The sequence below is a fragment of the Epinephelus lanceolatus genome, chromosome 9 (assembly GCF_041903045.1).
Source record: "Epinephelus lanceolatus isolate andai-2023 chromosome 9, ASM4190304v1, whole genome shotgun sequence".
Lineage (NCBI taxonomy): Eukaryota > Metazoa > Chordata > Actinopteri > Perciformes > Serranidae > Epinephelus > Epinephelus lanceolatus.
Window position 1 is genome coordinate 18,700,877 of NC_135742.1, and position 18,383 is coordinate 18,719,259.

General features: G+C 42.6%; 2 protein-coding genes across 2 annotated transcripts in view; both read left to right on the forward strand.

The window, feature by feature from the left end:
• oxct1a (3-oxoacid CoA transferase 1a) overlaps positions 1–7,673 on the forward strand; it is a 62,021-nt gene extending 54,348 nt beyond the window's left edge. The window contains exons 16-17 of the mRNA XM_033619347.2: positions 6,576–6,677; positions 6,778–7,673. Of these exons, the coding sequence (XP_033475238.1) occupies positions 6,576–6,677; positions 6,778–6,813 (138 nt within the window). The 3' untranslated portion in view covers positions 6,814–7,673. The remainder of the gene's footprint in view (positions 1–6,575; positions 6,678–6,777) is intronic.
• Positions 7,674–11,132: 3,459 nt separating this feature from the next.
• The window catches only part of plcxd3 (phosphatidylinositol-specific phospholipase C, X domain containing 3), a 29,255-nt gene continuing 22,004 nt past the window's right edge, over positions 11,133–18,383 (forward strand). Inside the window, exon 1 of the mRNA XM_033620585.2 lies at positions 11,133–11,463. Within this exon, the coding sequence (XP_033476476.1) occupies positions 11,361–11,463 (103 nt within the window). The 5' untranslated portion in view covers positions 11,133–11,360. The remainder of the gene's footprint in view (positions 11,464–18,383) is intronic.

Sequence of the window (18,383 nt, forward strand, 5' to 3'; positions counted from 1 at the left end):
GGAGCAGCGGCTCTCAGTCAAAATAAAATGACAGTTTTGTACAGTTATGTACTCAGCCAACTGTCAAAATATTTGTATAATAGTCCAACCATAGTCTCTGGCACACCTGTGCCCAAATGAGGAGTACAACTCCCATGCGGAGTGTAACGCACACCCAGGCGCTCTCTGGTTTGTAGTTGGCAACAACATCCAACAAAACACTGAAATGCAGTGCAGCAGAATAATTCAGTTTCTGTTTGCATCAGGTTACAATTTGACCAAGGCACCACCAGTCACTGTTTGATCTCAGCAGCTAAAATTCTGGATGGCCCCCTACCGGCGATCCCTCTTGTACGGCTCGGCTGCAGCCTTGGCCACTTTCCACTTTGTTTCTTCAGGCCGGTCAAATAAATGCCCTGCCTGAATATCAAACCATATCAGCAAATACACTGTGAAAGGTATCCTCCTCCATAATCCTCTGCACTTACAATAAATGATGCCATTTTGGTGAACATGCAGCTAGTTTGCAGTGCGAGACAAAGGGGAAGATTTGTTTTTTTGGAGCATCTAGATCACACCCCCTGGATACCCAGAGGTGGAGGCTACAAATACAAGCCGAAAAGCATCTAGTTCAGTCAGGAACACCTTAGTCAAAGAAAACTATTTTCATTTGCAGTATTATGTTTGTCGGTATGGCTATGTTCTGGGGCCTCTCTGCCTTTCCTCAAGCGTATGCAGAAAGCCTCTCCCACACCCCATACGTGGAAAGCCTAAGGCGGAGAGAGCACACCTCTCTGCCCTTCTGCGTGCCTACATGGAAAGCCTTTTAAGGTAGAGGGTAAACCTATCTGACCTTTCATGCACCTACACGTAAAGCCTAAAGTAGAGAGCGAACCTCCCTGCCCTTCTGCGTGCCTGCATGGAAAGCCTTAAGGCAGAGAGGGCAAACCTCCCTCCCCTTCCATGTGCCTTCATGGAAAGCCTAAGGCAGGGAGAGCAGCAGCAAAGACAAACAGAAATGAAACTGATAAGTCAGACACAGCATGAAAAGGAGGAGCTGGGGTGGAGGTGGGTTGCAAAGCAGCTTGCAGAGGAAGCAGCAACAGTCTGCGGGCCACAGTTTAAATAGGGCGCCCTGAAAGAGATGTGCCAACTGGTTGCATAGAAAGCAATCATGTGATATATCAGCTGACTCCCTTCCATCAATCAGCTGCTCGATCAGTTGATTGGGCTGTTTGAGATCAGCTGAGGTTTGAGATGTAGCTGGGATGTGAGCTGAGCTTGACATCATGTCCTGCCTGAATTAACGCTACGCTCAAATTCTTCGGAGCACCACTGACGTCACTGGTTTGCGGAAGAACAGCAGGTTTTGAAGAAGCACCCAGAAACACAGAGAGCACTATAAAAACATGTTCTGTTATGTCAAACTGTACCTCAGATTTGTTTAGATGAAGTTAATGTTGAAAAATGGCAAAGTTATCCTTTATCGCCTCATCAGTAGTACTATTTATTAATCAAGATTGTTATGGTGTGAGTTTCCGAGTGTTGGAGATAACAGTCGTGAGTATGTCTGCCTTCTTTATGCAATGGAACTAGATGACACTTGGTTTGTTGTGCTCAAAGCACCACAAATACATATAAAAACTCAATAGTAATGTCTCTTTCCAGAAATCATGACCTGATTACTCAAGATAATCCACAGACTTTGTTGTGAGCAGTTTCATGTAGAATATATTTTTGATTTGGGGGGTGAACTGTCCCTTTAAATCTCAAGCACACTTGAAGATTTTACTGTATTTAATATTTTATGTGGTTCCAAGCAATATATACAGTAAATTTACAGTTTTGAAATTTAATAACATTTGGTCTTTGCCTCCTTTTCAGTTAATGTTTAAAAAGCAAGATCAGATATGAAAGAAAGCGTTGGCCTTCAAACTTGAAAAACGGACACACAATGAGCCACTTTCAGGAGAGGAAATATTTTCTTCTTATATTGCCAGTGTGATTCACCTTGCCTGTGACAGATTTTTGGAGTCCTTGGGGTATGATTTAACCAGTAATGAGTGTAGAGCAATAGTATCCTCTGCCACCATGTTTCTCTGACAATAATGAAGAGAAAAACAATTATCCATGATTGCCGGTAAACATTGATCAGTAAAGGAACCATTTTCAAATCTATAAGGCCTTATGCTGAAACTTCAATGAGGATATTGCCAGACGTTCTTATCACGTACAATTGTTAATGATCTCACAGGAAGTTGTGGTAAAATAAAAATGAATTCAAGATGTGGACACAAAACCAATCAGGGCTTAATGTCTCAAGTCAAATGGCACCTTTTTATTTAGCAACTTACAGACAGCTGAATAAAACACAGCTGCATAACATTTGAGCCTCTTGCTCTTCATAGCCAACAACACTGTGTATAAAATGACTTGTTGGATGTGAGGAAATTATTATTGTGGTGATCACTGGAGGAAACTCCCAGCGGTAGAAAATGAGATACTAAAAACCTGGTGGCAAACAGTGTCTTTAATAAACCAGATAATGGTTATACTAAATTCATTTTTGCACTGTTTACTATCTTACACGATTAAAATCTCTGCTCCAATTTGTTTCTAAAATGAGAGCAGAAACTGGGGCCATCCAAACCTGCCAAAAAAAATACTCTTTTCCCTCCACACAGACACATGCACAGATGCTCACACACAGTATAGTCTCACAAACACAGCATCCTCCTTGGCTCTTGACGGCCAGGAGGGATTGTAATTCAAGTGCTGTCCTAAATAGTGATGGGAAACCTGTTGCCTCCGGCGGCGTCTCTGCTGCTTTCCTATATGGCTCGGACCATTTTATGCACTCTGCCGTCATTTCTTTTACTCTTAACCACAGTTCTCCTGTTTACAAGCTTGCAGCATTGTCATTGAAATGATGGATTGGGATCATTTTTTTGTTCATCTTCTGTGCAGTGTGAGTGAATCAGCTCTGTGGCCCCTGGTGCTTGAGTTGCTGCCATGACAATGGTCTACATAAGTTTTTCAGTATTTTCTCCCCTCAGCAGTTAATTAGGGGATTAAGTTTTTAAAAAATAAATTGCCCATTCATTCACAGATGAAGCAGAACAACTCCTGAATTATTCAATCATCATAACGGGCCCAGAAAAGCATTACCTGTGGCACTTTCCATAATGACAGCAGGGGCAATGACAGCAATTATTACTCCAGCAACCAAACTGAAATGCTTTTATTGTCCTATTGAGACTTTTTGTCTGAACACATCTCAAAATCTGCTTCTTGTAATTGCTGTAATGCATTGACAGGGTAGCGGAGGAGCTTTTGAAGTTTCGTTGTTGGGAGGGTAAAATGTTGATTTTTACTCCTGTCTCTTTGTCTAAAGCATGAAGTGGGCTGAATGGCTTGTTGTTATTGTTTCGTGACATTCAGCCCACTTCTCGCCAGACAACACATGGGGTAGACTAGCAGCTTCTTAATGACTAACTTGCATCAATCTGGTTAATGGTGGTGGTGACTCTGAAGACTGTGAAGAAAGGTGACTCAACAGCTTCACAACAAAAAGGCTGCTTCGCGAGCGGAGGCACAGTTTGTTTTTCAGTAGTAAAGTGTGGATATCAGAAACTAGGTCAGTCGATGGTTGCTTTAAGATTTACTTACCCAGACCATTTTGTGTCAAGGTCCTGTGCATTACACAACAGAGTACGTTAAACTATAAGCTCACCTTGACATCATATTGCACCTGCAGTATCTGCACCTCTGTCAACCACTTCTTGCACATTTTAACGAATCTTTAATTTTCCTTAATCACGTGCAACATGTGTCATGATTAGACAATCATGTCAGTATCTGTGTTACCCATAGACCCCTGCTCCTTGTGACATTCCATCTGTCTCGCTATATTGGAGTGAGATATCTGCCTCCTGTCCCGTCGCTGTGTGTGTGTGGTTCTAATGAGCTGAGAGTCTTGACAGGCTTTGCCTGGATGTGTCTGTGGCTTAGCCCGTCAGTCCCTGCTGAGAGAGGCAACAGAGACCAGCTCAGCTGAGTGTGCATTGCCTGTCCTCACCAAGTATTTTTTGCATCAAAAGGTATAATGATATCGATCCAGATTTAGTTTTAAATGGGCATTACATAAGCTGTACTGTATGTACACCTACTTAACTTCATATCAGACCTGTGTAGAGAAGCAGCAGTCAGTCAAAGTTGGTATTTCAAATTGAATCTGATGATATTATCAGTTTAAAGATAACCATGGCAATCCTCCGTTCATTCATCCATCCATTATCTGCTGATCCGGTTCATGCTGGCAGCAGGCTTAGCAAGGTATTCCAAACATCCCTCTCCCCAGCAACATTTTCCAGCTTCTCCTTGTGGGATCCCAAGGCGTTCCCTTGCCAGATGAAATATATATTCCTCCAGCGTGTTCTGGGTCTACCCCAGGGCCTCCTTCCAGTTGAACCTCTAACAAGAGGCACTCGGGAGGAATGCTGATCAGATGTCCGAACCACCTCAACTGGCTCCTTTCAAAACAAAGGAGCAGTGGCTCTACACGAGCTCCCTCTGGATGTCTGAGCTCCTTACAGTATATCTAAGGGTGAGCCCAGCCCATGGCAATCTTAAGATAAAAGCAATTATCCAACTTTCTGATGGAGGAGGGGAATAACTTCCAATAGGTACCTGGAAAAATCAACAGATTGCTGTCTGCTCTCTACTGTAAGATCTATCCCAATCTTGCAGCAACCAGTAAATTATCAGAAATGTGCCAACATAAAGTGATCGTTATTCAGTACTGGTACATGAATCCAACAAGAGACGCCAACTCCAAAATGCATTTGAGACCAGACAGATTCAACAGAACAGACCGTATCACTCTGATATACACACAGAAATGACCCATAGGATAACAAGAATTATTTTGGCTCCTAAAAGGTTAATGACATGTCTGTTGCATGAAGGTACTCTACAAACAGTGTAATGAATTGTTGAAAACAGAGCATCAGTATTTCTTTGTAAGTAATTATGGTCCTTCAGCCATCAGTGTAAATGACAGTTTGGGAGAAATCTTTGTGGTAGTAAAAGTTGGAAAGCACATTCCTGTCTCTCCTACAGGGGCGACGCCTTTGGCCATAAACAGCATTTCATTATTCTTAGGGATGCTGAAAACTCCAGGGGCCTCATTTATGAATCATGCACACATTTTGTGCCTAAACGACATGCAAGCTCAGCTGTAAGCTCGGGATACAGTTTAGCAATTTGTGCTTGTGAATGTGTGTCTATATTTAGAACAACTCCTCACTGTGCATATGCACAAACTGCTGGCTGTAGTGCTGTTGTAGAAGTGTGGTCGCAGGTAAACAGAGACTCGCAATGCAATTTTAAACCATTTCAGCAGAAGTGATTGATGAATGTCAGCTGTGGTAGCTGAAGAGATGCTTCACCCTCTACTAATGTTCCTGCACCAAGAAATAAGCCAGTGTTTTAGCAGCGGTTAACGTAAATTTGGGCGTAGGTTGTAGGAATTTTAGCGTGATAAATTATTGCTAGAACAAGGAAATACTGTTAACGGTGGCATTTGATAAACACTGAGCTCCCTTACTTCCTCCTTGATGCTTGCAGTGCTTGTAAGTATCTCGCCCCTCTTCTCTTGTGCTACATCAGAGAGCAACTGCAGCAACACGTGCAGATCTCCAGTATAACTCTTGTGGATCCAACAGATCTGTTAATGACATTTAACTTGAATCATTCTGCATTAATGAAATTTCACTCTTCAGCTCCATTCTTCTTCATTGAACTGATTCTTCTTTTATGTTTCAACTGTTAAAAGTGGTGCCACAATTAAATCCTAATTGCACTCCACTTTGTAGTGGTCCAACCTCAGAGAGTTGAGGACCACTCTCTGAGGCCTGTTGTCAATAATTGCAGTTATTTTTTCATCTGTGGACGACACTGAAGTGGTGCTCTGCCCCCCACTAATATTTATATATTTTTGGGGGGTCAGGTTGTCATCTCTTTTAGGTCACTGTGATAATTGAGGCCCCAGCATCCTTGTCTGTGACCCCAGTGACAACAAATCACAGGGTTCAAACCAAGGGTTCTGAAAAGTGAACCCAATTCAGAAGTGCTTTAAACCTGCATTCTTTCTAATGGCCAGCAGGGAGCGACTCCACTGGTTGCAAAGACAACTGACTGTATACAATTAGTTTATGGTCTCATTCATTAGGTTTAAGTCTTCTTTAATACGCCATGATGTTCGTTTTGTAAATTCTGGTCCCATTAAGTGTAAAAAAGATGATAAGGTAGGGTATGCTTTAGGACGAGGCTACCTTATGATTGGCAAGTTTGTGCTGTGGCCAAATATGGCCACCTCTGGCTCCAAAAAATCAAGTTAGCGTCAGTCAAAATGCCAAACTCAAGGCCCGAAAACGGTAGTCCACAAACCAATGGGTGACATCACAGTGGCTACATCCACCTCTTGTTCAGACCCATCTATGAAGGAAGTCACCCAACCTGACTGTCTTAACATCTCATCCTTTTTTTTTTCTTGCCCCTTCTCCCTTTCTTTCCGCCTTGTTTCTGTTCGCCAGGCTGTGTTTGATGTGGATAAGACAAAAGGCCTGACTCTGATAGAAGTATGGGAGGGACTCACTCCTGAGGATATCAAAGCATGCACTGGCACCGATTTCGAGGTAAGTAACTAAACAGTGTGGCTACTAGCACTACATTTAATCTCCGAACTTCAAGTATGGTAACCATGAGACATCTCTGTGATCTTTCCGTGTCTTCTAGGTGTCTCCCAACCTGAGGTCCATGCAGCAAATCTAGAGGAGCACGCATTGGATCTGACAAATGTTTTTGGTTTGTGTGACGCTCGCATCATTTCTCTGTGGTAAACGACCGGCGATTTAGCAGCCTGAGACAGTTCAGATATGCTTACACAAGTGAATGGTTCATTTCCCTTGTAATCGATCAATATCACAAGGATTTAGTCTTCACTATATGAACTGAATGAGATTCACCGGAGCCACATGCATGGTTCTTGTTTGGGATCTGATCGGGCAGACAGTTAGGGAACATTACATTGTTGCCTATTTCACCATTAATTTATTAATTTTTACCGATATGTGCAGCTTTAACCAAATAATCCATCTGAAAAGGAAAAAAAAATGGAAATATTCATTATATGTTCTCTGCGACTTGTACAATGAACAAAAAATACACAATTACTTGAATCATATTTATCATAGATCAACAGTTTAATGTATCAGGACATAGAGAGCTGAATTGTGATGAATTTAGACAACAAATGTGTGCTCAGGTCAGGTTATGCTTTTTCAGCAAAGAAGGGAAACGGTTTTTACTGCAGTTGTGTAAACTTGTGTCACGCCAAGTAACAAAAATGTCCTTACATCTGTTGTGAGATATATTTTATTCTGGAAAATATAAATGCAAAAAAAATAAAGATGCAGCAGTAAGAGTGGCTGAAACATGTTTGTAATAATAACCAATGCCACACTATCAAACTGTTTTGTGAACTATCTTTTTTTTTTTTCCTCAGGTTCATGCATTTCAGAGTTAGTGCGCATACCATACATTTTAGCCAGAAAATATGAAGCCTTAACATTTTTTACACAGGCTGTCCTCTTGTCTTTGTTTATACAATAAAATACAACCTTATGTGCTGAGTGGAATTGTATTGTTTCCTTTTTTTAAATCTGCTGATTTCTGGATAGAAACTATCTTAAAAACCAACAGTAGTTGTGCCTGTGTGTTCAAATTATTCATCAAGTCGCACAATGCTTGAAAGCAAATGGCTTCTGACACTCTACAGGTTAGAGCTTTCTATATATGGAGGGTGCACTTGCATTGACATTCTTGATGTGATTTCTCCACTCGAGTAGAGAGACGCTGCCATTACCTGAGGGCGGTTACATAACTGGAGAATTCAGCCAGCGGGCTTTTGGGTTCAAGGAGATCAACTGGATTGGATCATCAAGCAGAAAAATGGAAGAAAGTGACAGGGGCTTTTGCCACTGGCTGTTGATGTTAATCCAGCACATCTCTTCATGAGTCAAACTGGAGTGGTACCCTATAAGCCTACATTTAGTAACCTATTTCTCAAGCTGGTACTGAAGTGCAATTAAAATGAATTTGAAAGAAAAAACATGGCAGGCTTTTAAACAAATAGGTTTGAACATTAGTTGTGCAATACATGTAAAATGTAAGTCCATAAAATCAGCTGATTGAGTGGTTAGCATTGAATGATACCTACTCTAAGTGGTGGCTATTCTGGAATGTTTATTTAGCCATCGTGGGCACAGTTCTGGGTGCACTTTTGCTTTTGGCAGGGTTCCTGTGCAGAATGGAAAAAATACTGGAATTTTATTTCAATAATGCCCAGATCTGGACAAGTATGGAGAAAAAAGAAAAGAGAGAATAGAAAAAGTGTTTGTCTTAACACTATTGCTCCTACTGTTTTTTCTAAAAGTATTTTTGTTTTTCAGTGTCACTATTGACAGTATGAATCATTCATTAATTTTCCGTGACCACTCATCCTATTAGGGGTCATGGGTTGCTGGAGCCTATCCCAGCTGACACTGGGCGAGAGGCAGGGTACACCCTGGACAGGTCACCAGACTATCACAGGACTGACACATAGAGACAGACAACCATTCACGTTCACATTCACACCTACGGACAATTTAGAGTCACCAATTAACCTGCATGTCTTTGGACTGTGGGAGGAAGCCGGAGTACCCAGAGATAACCCACGCTGACATGGGGAGAACATACAAACTCTACACAGAAGGGATCCCCCACCCCAGGGATCAAATCCCCCACCTAGCGTTCAAACCAGGAACCCACTGACTGTGAGGCGACAATGCTAACAAGTGCACCACCATGCAGTGAGCAATGTGAATCAAACAAACACTATGAATCAAGGAGCAAAAGAGAAAAACATGATTAGATTCGACTAGAATTCTTAGTTGGGAACACCCCTATTTATTCAGTACATAAAGGGAAAATAATACAAGCATAGGTAGCACCGGGTAGTTTACTTTGTCTTTGGGCGGAGATGTTTGATGGTGGAACGTTGTCCAACTTTCTGCATAGGAGTATGGACTGAACAGTGAGCTAAGGTACCTGGCTACAATCTATAGGCAATTATTTAGCAACATAATAGCATGCATAATCAGAATGCAACGTACATGTTTACAGTTGGATTTTAAAACCATTTATTTACGTGATAAGGATCTAGCTATTTGTACATAGGTGTCAAAATGGTCTGAAAAATCAACCAAGAAGTCTGGAAATTTGAGTTTGGAAAAGTCTGGAATTTTAAGATGGAACATATGCTGGAACTCTATTTTGGCCTCCTTATTTAAAGCACCCATTTCTCCAGAGTATGGTCATCCATCCATCCATCCATTTTCAACCGCTGACCCAGGGCCAGGTCGCAGGAGCAGCAGGCTGAGCAGAGTACTCCAGACGTCTTCTGGGGGATCTTGAGGCGTTCCCAGGCCAGACAATAAGCACTCCAGTGTGTTCTGGGTCTGCCTTGGGGCCTCCTATCAGTTGGACGTGTCCGAAACATCTCTAACAGGAGGCGTCACAGATGCATTCTTCACAGATGCATCCTGCCCAGATGGCCGAACCACCTTAACTGGCCCCTTTCGACACGAAGGAGCAGCGGCTCTACTCCGAGCTCCCTCCAGATGTACGAGCTCCTCACCCTATCTCTAAGGCTGAGCCGAGCTCCCCTCTGCAGACAACTCATTTCGGCTGCTTGTATCCGCAGCTTAATTTTTTTGGTCACTACCCAAAGCTCACGACCCTAGGTGAGGGTTGGGACGTAGATGGACCAGTAAATTGAAAGCTTTGCTGCGACAGCTCCCACATCACTGCAGACGCCACACCAAACCACATATATGTGTGTATGAGTGTGGCTATTGTTCCTTTTGTATTGACAATGCTGATCACTTATGGATGTAGCCTCCAACCAGGAACAAATGGAATCAATGGATGATTAAATAGTGATATTCGGTCTATATCCAGGCAAAGCATATTATCTGACAGTCTCTATATGTCGGTAATTTCTGATTAGGCAGGGTGGTTCTGTGTCAGTATTGATTTTCATTGTCTCCAGTGTTTTTTTAAAGATCGACCCTTCCTCTATGTCAGTCCTCAAACATGAATGCAGAAACACAACCAAGTTGGAAACTGACCAAAAACCAAAGCTTGGCAGACCCTAAAACGGTCACCCAGTTTGCACTGAACACAAGTCTGAAAAGCCTCCCATGGGGGACAAAAAATGTAACATTCAGCCAAACACTGTGATGCAAACCTCTATAAATATGCAATTTTTGGTATATTCTCCATCTTTATGCCGTTGTGGCCTAGTTTGTTGAATGACTCATTCTAAGGTGCCCAGCTAGCTGATCATCAGCCACAGTGAATATGTCAGTTATTCATTGTCACTGTCATATTAATTGCAGTGCTAATGAATCACTGCCACATGGGACTCTGTCATCCAAATGCGTGACCTCAGACGTGCTTCTAGGTCAATTGGGAATTAGAATTCAACCCCAGTATTTGGAGCTAACATTTAATTTCAGCCCCAGTACTTTGCATGCGAGAAATTAGATGATGCACTTCATTAATACTGCACACCTCTGTCACTTCAAGGATATGTGCATATTTAGCTACAATCATTACTGCTCCTTAAGCAGGCTAGTGGGATCATATTTGAAATCTTTATTATTAGTAATATTAGTGGTTGAAATGCTCAAAATAGTGTATCATAAAAAAAAAAAATCATAACTTCATACTACAAAATTAGCATACACCCATTTCCACACTGTTCCACAACAGGTTTCACATGCAGACACTGGTGGGTCTCTGACCGCCATTCTGTGAACCCTTGTGAGAAAAGGCGTGGATTTTGGGTATCCTATCCTTGCCTCGTTTTGAGAATAATGCTGAAAGCTACTATCGATGTCAGATTAGGTCACTGTAAAACTGAAACATGCACTCATTACAGTGGTGCTGCGGTGTATTATTGGAAAGCTGTTGCCATATTTGAATCGATCCAACACAATGCATTTTCATAATTGTGCCATGCGCCGATGTGTGTAGCCTGCTGCTCGCGGGGGGGAGGGGGGGGGGGGGGGGGGGGACTGGCTCTCTGTCGCGCTGGTGTATGCGTGTTTAAGAGAGAGAGAATAAAGAGAGAGGCAGGGAGAGTGTGTGTGTGTGTTTGAGTGTGTTTGGGTGTGTGTGGAGAGAAAGAGAGAGAGAGAGAGAGAGAGAGCGCACTCCAGGTTGGCGCAGGCACCGGTCCGGGAGAACGGAGTGTTGTGCACGGCGGCAGCATGGCTTCGTCTCACGGGAGAAGCGACATGCGGTTTGCAGACTGGATGGCAAGTTTACCGCAGAGCATGCACACTATTCCGCTCACCAACCTGGCTATTCCCGGTAGGTGTTTCTTTTTTGTTGCCCTGGTGTAATCAGGTGATGGGTATCTCCATATCTTTGTATCCGCGCGTAATTTGCATGTACCAGTAGATGGGAAATAAATAAATAAATAAATAGGCTTTGAGTTTCAGCATTTAGGATATTTTGCTGCTTTACAAACTTTGATGTTTTACTTTGTACCCTGTGCACCTCCTACAACCTAAAATATGGCTTTGTCCCTCATTAGAAAAAAGGGTAAGACCTGTTGCGCAACGCGAGAAGCTGAACTGTTACATGGCACATGGCAAATATATAGAGCAATTCATTTTGTGATTCTCTGCTGTCTATCGGTTATAAATAATACCTAGATGATTTATGGCTTTTCCATCTTATATTCCAAAAGATGAGAGAGCCTGGGGAAAAGAAAAAGAGCCACTCTAAAGGGTCAGAATTTGACAGGTGAGCCACGCTGCTCTGTTTGGTGTAGGACTTCTGGCGTTTGTACTGGGGTGGTGGCCACGGAGGATAAGAGACAGAGAGTGGGATGGGTTCAGTCTGCACTCAGATGATCACAGCGCATCCCATAGAAAATGAGCAGTTGGACCTTTAGCCAATCAGTGCGCAGGTCTCCTCAAACTCCATTCAAATTGGAAATGCTGGTTGTAAAGCCCACCGCTGATCTGACTGAAGGAATGGCTTATTAGCAGCCAGTTAATTCCATATCTGCTGCCTAGTGATTATCACACCTCCACACAGCGCTTTCATTCTTCATTTTCTTCCATTTTTTCATCATTCCTGCTCCCCCCTCTCTTTATCCTCCTCTCTCCATCTCTCTCCTGCAGCTGAAGTATAGATACATGGTGTGTGTAAGGTTTGCATGTGCAATGATGGCTTTTCAGAGGCTCATTGGACCTTAGCATCCAATGAGGCGTGGCATATTATCAGCACTGACCACTGCTCCCAAGGATGCCAGGACACATGCAAACCATCACACAGTAAATTTAATCAAAAACCGACAGGAAGACAGAAGCAGCATTACCTCATGCTTGTAATTTTGCTGAATCATGTGACGTGCTGTGATGCACCACACTTCATCCATGCCAAGCCAGCACGGGAACATGCTCTGTCCCATTTAATTAGGTATCATTACTTCTTATTGGCCCTGCGGCCTGCAGCTCAGCTGTTCTGTGTCTATCCTCCATTTGGATACAGATTGTGTAAACATCCTCAGATCCTTTGCTGTTTCTTGTGTTTGTGTGCACACATTCGGCGTAAGGTTTGTCAAGAATAAATACCAAGAGAGTTTATTCAGCGGCAGCCATGTGTTCTTAGTGGAGTTCGTGTCTGATTACTTTCAAAAGTGTGTCTCATATCACATCCCTTCCTCTTATCTTCGAACGCAGCATTACAGGCCTTTGTTCGAGCAGGAATGAAACTGGGGCAGACAAGAAACAAATGAGACAACTGTTTTATTATGACATACAATCATCAGCATCTGCCCACTGGTGCCTGTTATTCAGTGATGCTATTTATTTTCTACGGAAACAAAAAAAGAAGAAAGTTCACCCGCCAACAGCCTCAATGATCCAGGCCAAAGTGTTTTGGCAATTTGGAGTACTTCACCATGAGGGTGATGTGAAGGCATAGTGCTCTGCTGTTGCCAAAAAACTAAACAGTCCCCACTGTGTCTGTGTTGCCAGCGTGGCACAGCTGTACTCATTACTATACATAATCTTCTGTATGATTGGCAATTCGTTTATTTTAAGGTTTGGTGGGGACAGAGAAGACTTAATTAGTATCTGGTTTTTATGATGTTTTAATGGCACCTATTTGTCATGTTTCAAGTAATTGGATGTGAGCTAATGTAGCCAAATGATCCGTGAAGGATAGGAAAATACTGTATATGGCTATACAGACAGCACGTTATAGATTCTCAAGGTAGCATATGTGTTTTGACAGATACAACAGCTGCTGTGTGACTAATAGTGTCTATACTACCATATGTCCTCTTGCTGTTACCTTTGACTGAGATCTACCTGGCTGGCCTCTATAGATTAAAAGCCACAGTAATGATAATGTATAGTGATTGTGGGCAGTCACCTCTGCTGTAAACTGAGTTTGTCAGGGTGATTAAATGGTTAGTCAGTTAATGTGTTAGTTTTATGGTTTGTGTAACTGAGGGAGGCAATTAAAACTCACAATAGGTATAGAGGTTAATAGCCCCAGGGATATTGCCTCAGTCCATCATTTGGACTGAGGTGGAGGCACTAAAGGTACTTACCTCCATACAGTATGTATGTAACATACCGGTAACCACTTCTAAAGGTAATTAAATTTTAAGTCAAGTGAAGATATTTTATGTACATAACACAAAAAGAATGGACTGGAAACACTGATAAAAAAAAAAAAAAGATCGAAGGGTTCTGGAAGTGGAAATATACACTGGTGTCTACTCACGGTCTTAAAATCAATTTTATTTAATTGGCAGCCAATAAGGGGAGGCCAGCATAGGGGAGGGATGGTCTCTCTTCCTGAGGAGCCTTGCTGTTGCATGATGAACAAGCTGCAGGCGAGACAAGACCGACTGACTGACTAACTCCCACACAAAGAGTTACAGTAATCAATAGGTGAAGAGATAAATGCATGTCTCTAGGTCCCTAAATGAGAGAAACAGTTTTAATTTCTCAATAGTTCTGACTCCAAGGTGGAAAAACCTACCACTTATGACACAGCTGGGATTTGAATATGAGGGTGAGCAGGTTTCACTAAGCTGCAGATTCTCAGTCTAACAAGGATAAGAAATGTCACAATTTCTGTAAATAGATCCCACTGAAGGCTCATTTCATCAGAAAAAAATGGGCTCTGAAATGTAACCCTGTGGTACGCCACAGGGACATGGGTACAGAGGAAAAGAAAAGCTATCAATCCTTTCCTTAACTGATCAGTGTTGTAGCTAAGAGGCAAATCACTGTGAAGTCTGAGTGCCAGCATCATGGTTTACACATTTTACAGCATTGATTGTTCTTTTCTGTCGGATTGTCTCCAAGAACTCCAGCTGAATTAAAATGGCATCATTTTCAAAGTCCAAAGACATCAATAAATGATTTGTCACCCTGAGGGAAGCTGATTCAGTGCTGTTGTGAATCCTGACTGAATTGTGTCCCCAAAAAAGAAGAAGAGCTGTGAAAAGACATTTTTTATCTTCCCTGGTCCCAACCCCATTCAAATGGATTTCCACCCGACATGGCCCACTTCAGGTCATTCACACGTTTATACTGAGTTAAACAAAAAATAGGCAAATGAAAATACATCATACAAATATGCATAGCTTTCTCTGCTCTTGCACTTGAAAGCTTGACATTGCCATATATGACCACAAACAACAAATGCATTATAATACAGTGTATCAACCAATAGTCTCCAGAGCTGCCCTTCTTGCCATAAAATATATGTGCAGTTGCCATGTTTTCAAAAAGTCCTGACTCTTATATCTTATGTTATAGATTTTATCCATTGGGATGTAGCCTGTCATTTCATTTAACCAATGTCGTACTATTGGGGGGGGTGATCAGATTTCCAGTGGATTGAAATGCACTTCCTTGCGGCGCTCAAAGAAAGGTCAATATATTTTTTATGAGATTCATTCCAAGGGTCCTTATTGCCTGTGCACAGATGACACAGGGGAGGTGATCTTGTGATATGAGTAGCTAAACTATTTTCAAATCCTGACAGCAACAGTCATTCACCAACATGTTGATGCTACACCATCGTAGCTCATCTCTGCACACTGTAGTAGTCTGTTTGCATTTGTTGGTTTCTCAGCACTATGTCAGGTGTTTCATTGCTCTGTGGGGTTTGGGTCTATCGAATTGTGTCCAGAGGCATTTTGATCTACTGCCATTGATAACACCCTCTGGAAATCAAAAATGAACTGACAGGTTGCAGATTACACTCACCGGCCACTGTATTAGGTACACCTGTCCAATTGCTCCTTAACACAAATAGCTAATTAGCCAATCATGTTGCAGCAACTCAGTGCATTTAGCCACATGGATATGGTCAAGACGACCTGCTGAAGTTCAAACCGAGCATCAGAATGGGGAAGAAAGGTGATTTAAGTGACTTTGAAGGTGCCATGGTTGTTGGTGCCAGACGGGCTGGTCTGAGTATTTCAGAAACTGCTGATCTACTGGGATTTTCACACACAACCATCTCTAGGGTTTACAGAGGATGGTCCGAAAAAGAGCAGATATTCAGTGAGCAGCAGTTCTCTGGGTGAAAATGCCTTGTTGATGCCAGAGGTCAGAGGAGAATGGCCAGACTGGTTCAAGATGACAGAAAGGCAACAGTAACTCAAATACCCACTGGTTACAACCAAGGTCTGCAGAAGACCATCTCTGAACCAACAACACGTTGAACCTTGAAGCAGATGGGCTACAGCAGCAGAAGACCACACCAGGTGCCACTCCTGTCAGCTAACAACAGGAAACTGAGGCTACAGTTCACACAGGCTCACCAAAACTGGACAATAGAAGATTGGAAAAAGATTTCTGCTGCGACATTCAGATGGTAGGGTCAGAATTGGGCGTAAACAACATGAAAGCATGGATCCATCCTGCCTTGTATCAACGGTTCAGGTACCATCCTCCTTCAGTACCAACTGAGCATGGTTTAAACACCACAGCCTACCTGAGTATTGTTGCTGACCGTGTCCATCCCTTTATGACCACAGTGTACCCATCTTCTGATGGCTACTTCCAGCAGGATAACGCACCATGTCACAAAGCTCATATCATCTCAAACTGGTTTCTTGAACATGACAATGAGTTCACTGTACTCCAATGGCCTCCACAGTCACCAGATCTCAGTCCAATAGAGCACCTTTGGTATGTGGTGGAACGGGAGATTCACATTATGAATGTGCAGCTGACAAATCTGCAGCAACTGTGTGATGCTATCATGTCAATATGGACCAAAATCTCTGAGGAATGTTTCCAGCACCTTGTTGAATCTATGCCACGAAGAATTAAGGCAGTTCTGAAGGCAGAAGGGGTCCAACATGGTACTAGAAAGGTGTACCTAATGAAGTGGCCAGTGAGTGTAGATCACAGTCTGGCAACGTCAGACTGGCTTTTATCAGAACCATAGACAAAAACAGTTTTTTAAAACAGAAGGTGACAGATTTTGTTTGGGTTTTTTGATCAGAGCATTCAACATACATTTTTGTTGTATCATTCAAAAATAGAATTTTCATGAGCATAATCCTGCCAGTCCTCTGCTGGGTTAGACGCACCTTTTGTAAGATAAGAAGATGTTTGTTTCCAGACATGACTCAGCTCTCTGTGTTTGGTCCCACATGCCACTTTGGCCTCACACTGTGCCAACCTATCGAGTCTACAAGTCAGCTGACCCACATCAGTTCTACCCTATGGCTAATTGGGGAAAGGGTGAGGGGGACGAGCAGGAGAGGATAGAAGGAGGAAGAGGTAACAGATTAGAGACGAAGGTCATTAAAGGGAGAGAAGGAGGGAAAGTGGCAGGGAGTAGTTATCATTTTCCTCTCCCCGAGCTGATCAGTGGGGGACATGATGGGCTGTTTTTCCATGGCTATTGTTAGATCTGCTGGGTGAGTGCTGCAGACTTCCAAGCTGCACGTTTGTCTGACTGAGGTGGTCAGCAAAGGTGTGCTGCCAGAGATACTGTGTGTGAATCTGTTTCTCTGTGGTTCTCTCGCCATGAAACAAGCTTTACTGGAGGGAAGGGAATTGCTGCTAGAGTTTTCCTACTGTAGTAATTAAAATGGATTTTCAGTGTTTTTGGGATGGGTGTCGACTTATGAATTCGCGTATTTGCTGACTGGCATGAGAATGTATGTGTCCTACAGGTGTGCACAATAAGCTTAGGTTGTTTTTCACAGAATAAAGGGTGTAGGTGATCATTCACGTTCAATCGTTCACTGATTTTTGGCAGCTAGGGGTCAGAAGAACTCCAAAACAGGAGTTAATCCATTTACATTATAAAGCAGTTTCTTTCAATGCTAATATACTTGATATTGATCAATGCGACTTTAAAGGGAGAGCTCAGATCCTTTGAAGTGGACTTGTTTGTACGTATCCATAGTCAGTGTATTACCTTCAATAGGTGTCAGTCGGCATGCCCCCAGTTTGGAGAAGCAGGTTGGAGTCCAACAAAGAAGCTAAGCGATGTACTGCTAATGAAGGGTCAGCAACCATTTGTATTTTAGCCACCTATAAAAGTCAATATCAGTTTAAGTGTATGCTACACTTTACCTCGCCTTCAGACTTCAATTTCCAACAAGGAAATGAAGCCGTTATGTTGTTCTCTTCAAAGCCAAACTCCAGTGAGAAACACAATGCTTTAACATCACTGAATACAGGAGCTGCTGCTCTACTGCTGCCTTGATAAGTTAGTTTGTCTTATTAGGTTTGTTTGAGATGAACCAGACCTGCGCCAATTCAATCAACTGTGATCGCCGCACAATGCATGACGGTCAGATTTGTGTGCGACGTCATCTTGACTTGCTCTGACGTCATACAGAATTGGACAGCAATAATCTTGCAAGAGCGAGGCGCTGTAGTTTTTAGAGCCAGGCACTGCAGTTGCTCTCCACCAACTGCAATTTATTCTGTGAACAGAATAGCTACTCTGTCATTATCAAAACAATTGCAGACTGAACAAACGGATATATGAGTCTGATATCATCTTAATAACTGACATCAGATCTAACAGGATGTGAGTGTTTCCGAGACTTCCTGTGCAGACTGAAGGCTGCTGGAAACTGTCTGACTTGACCGTAGCTTTTTGTCACTGCCCCCTGCTGCAGCCGTCTGATCTTGTCCATGTTCTAGGCAAGGCACAGTTTGTCTCAAATGAGCCTATTGTGTGACAAAAATCACTGCTTTTGTCAATGGAGTCTGGTT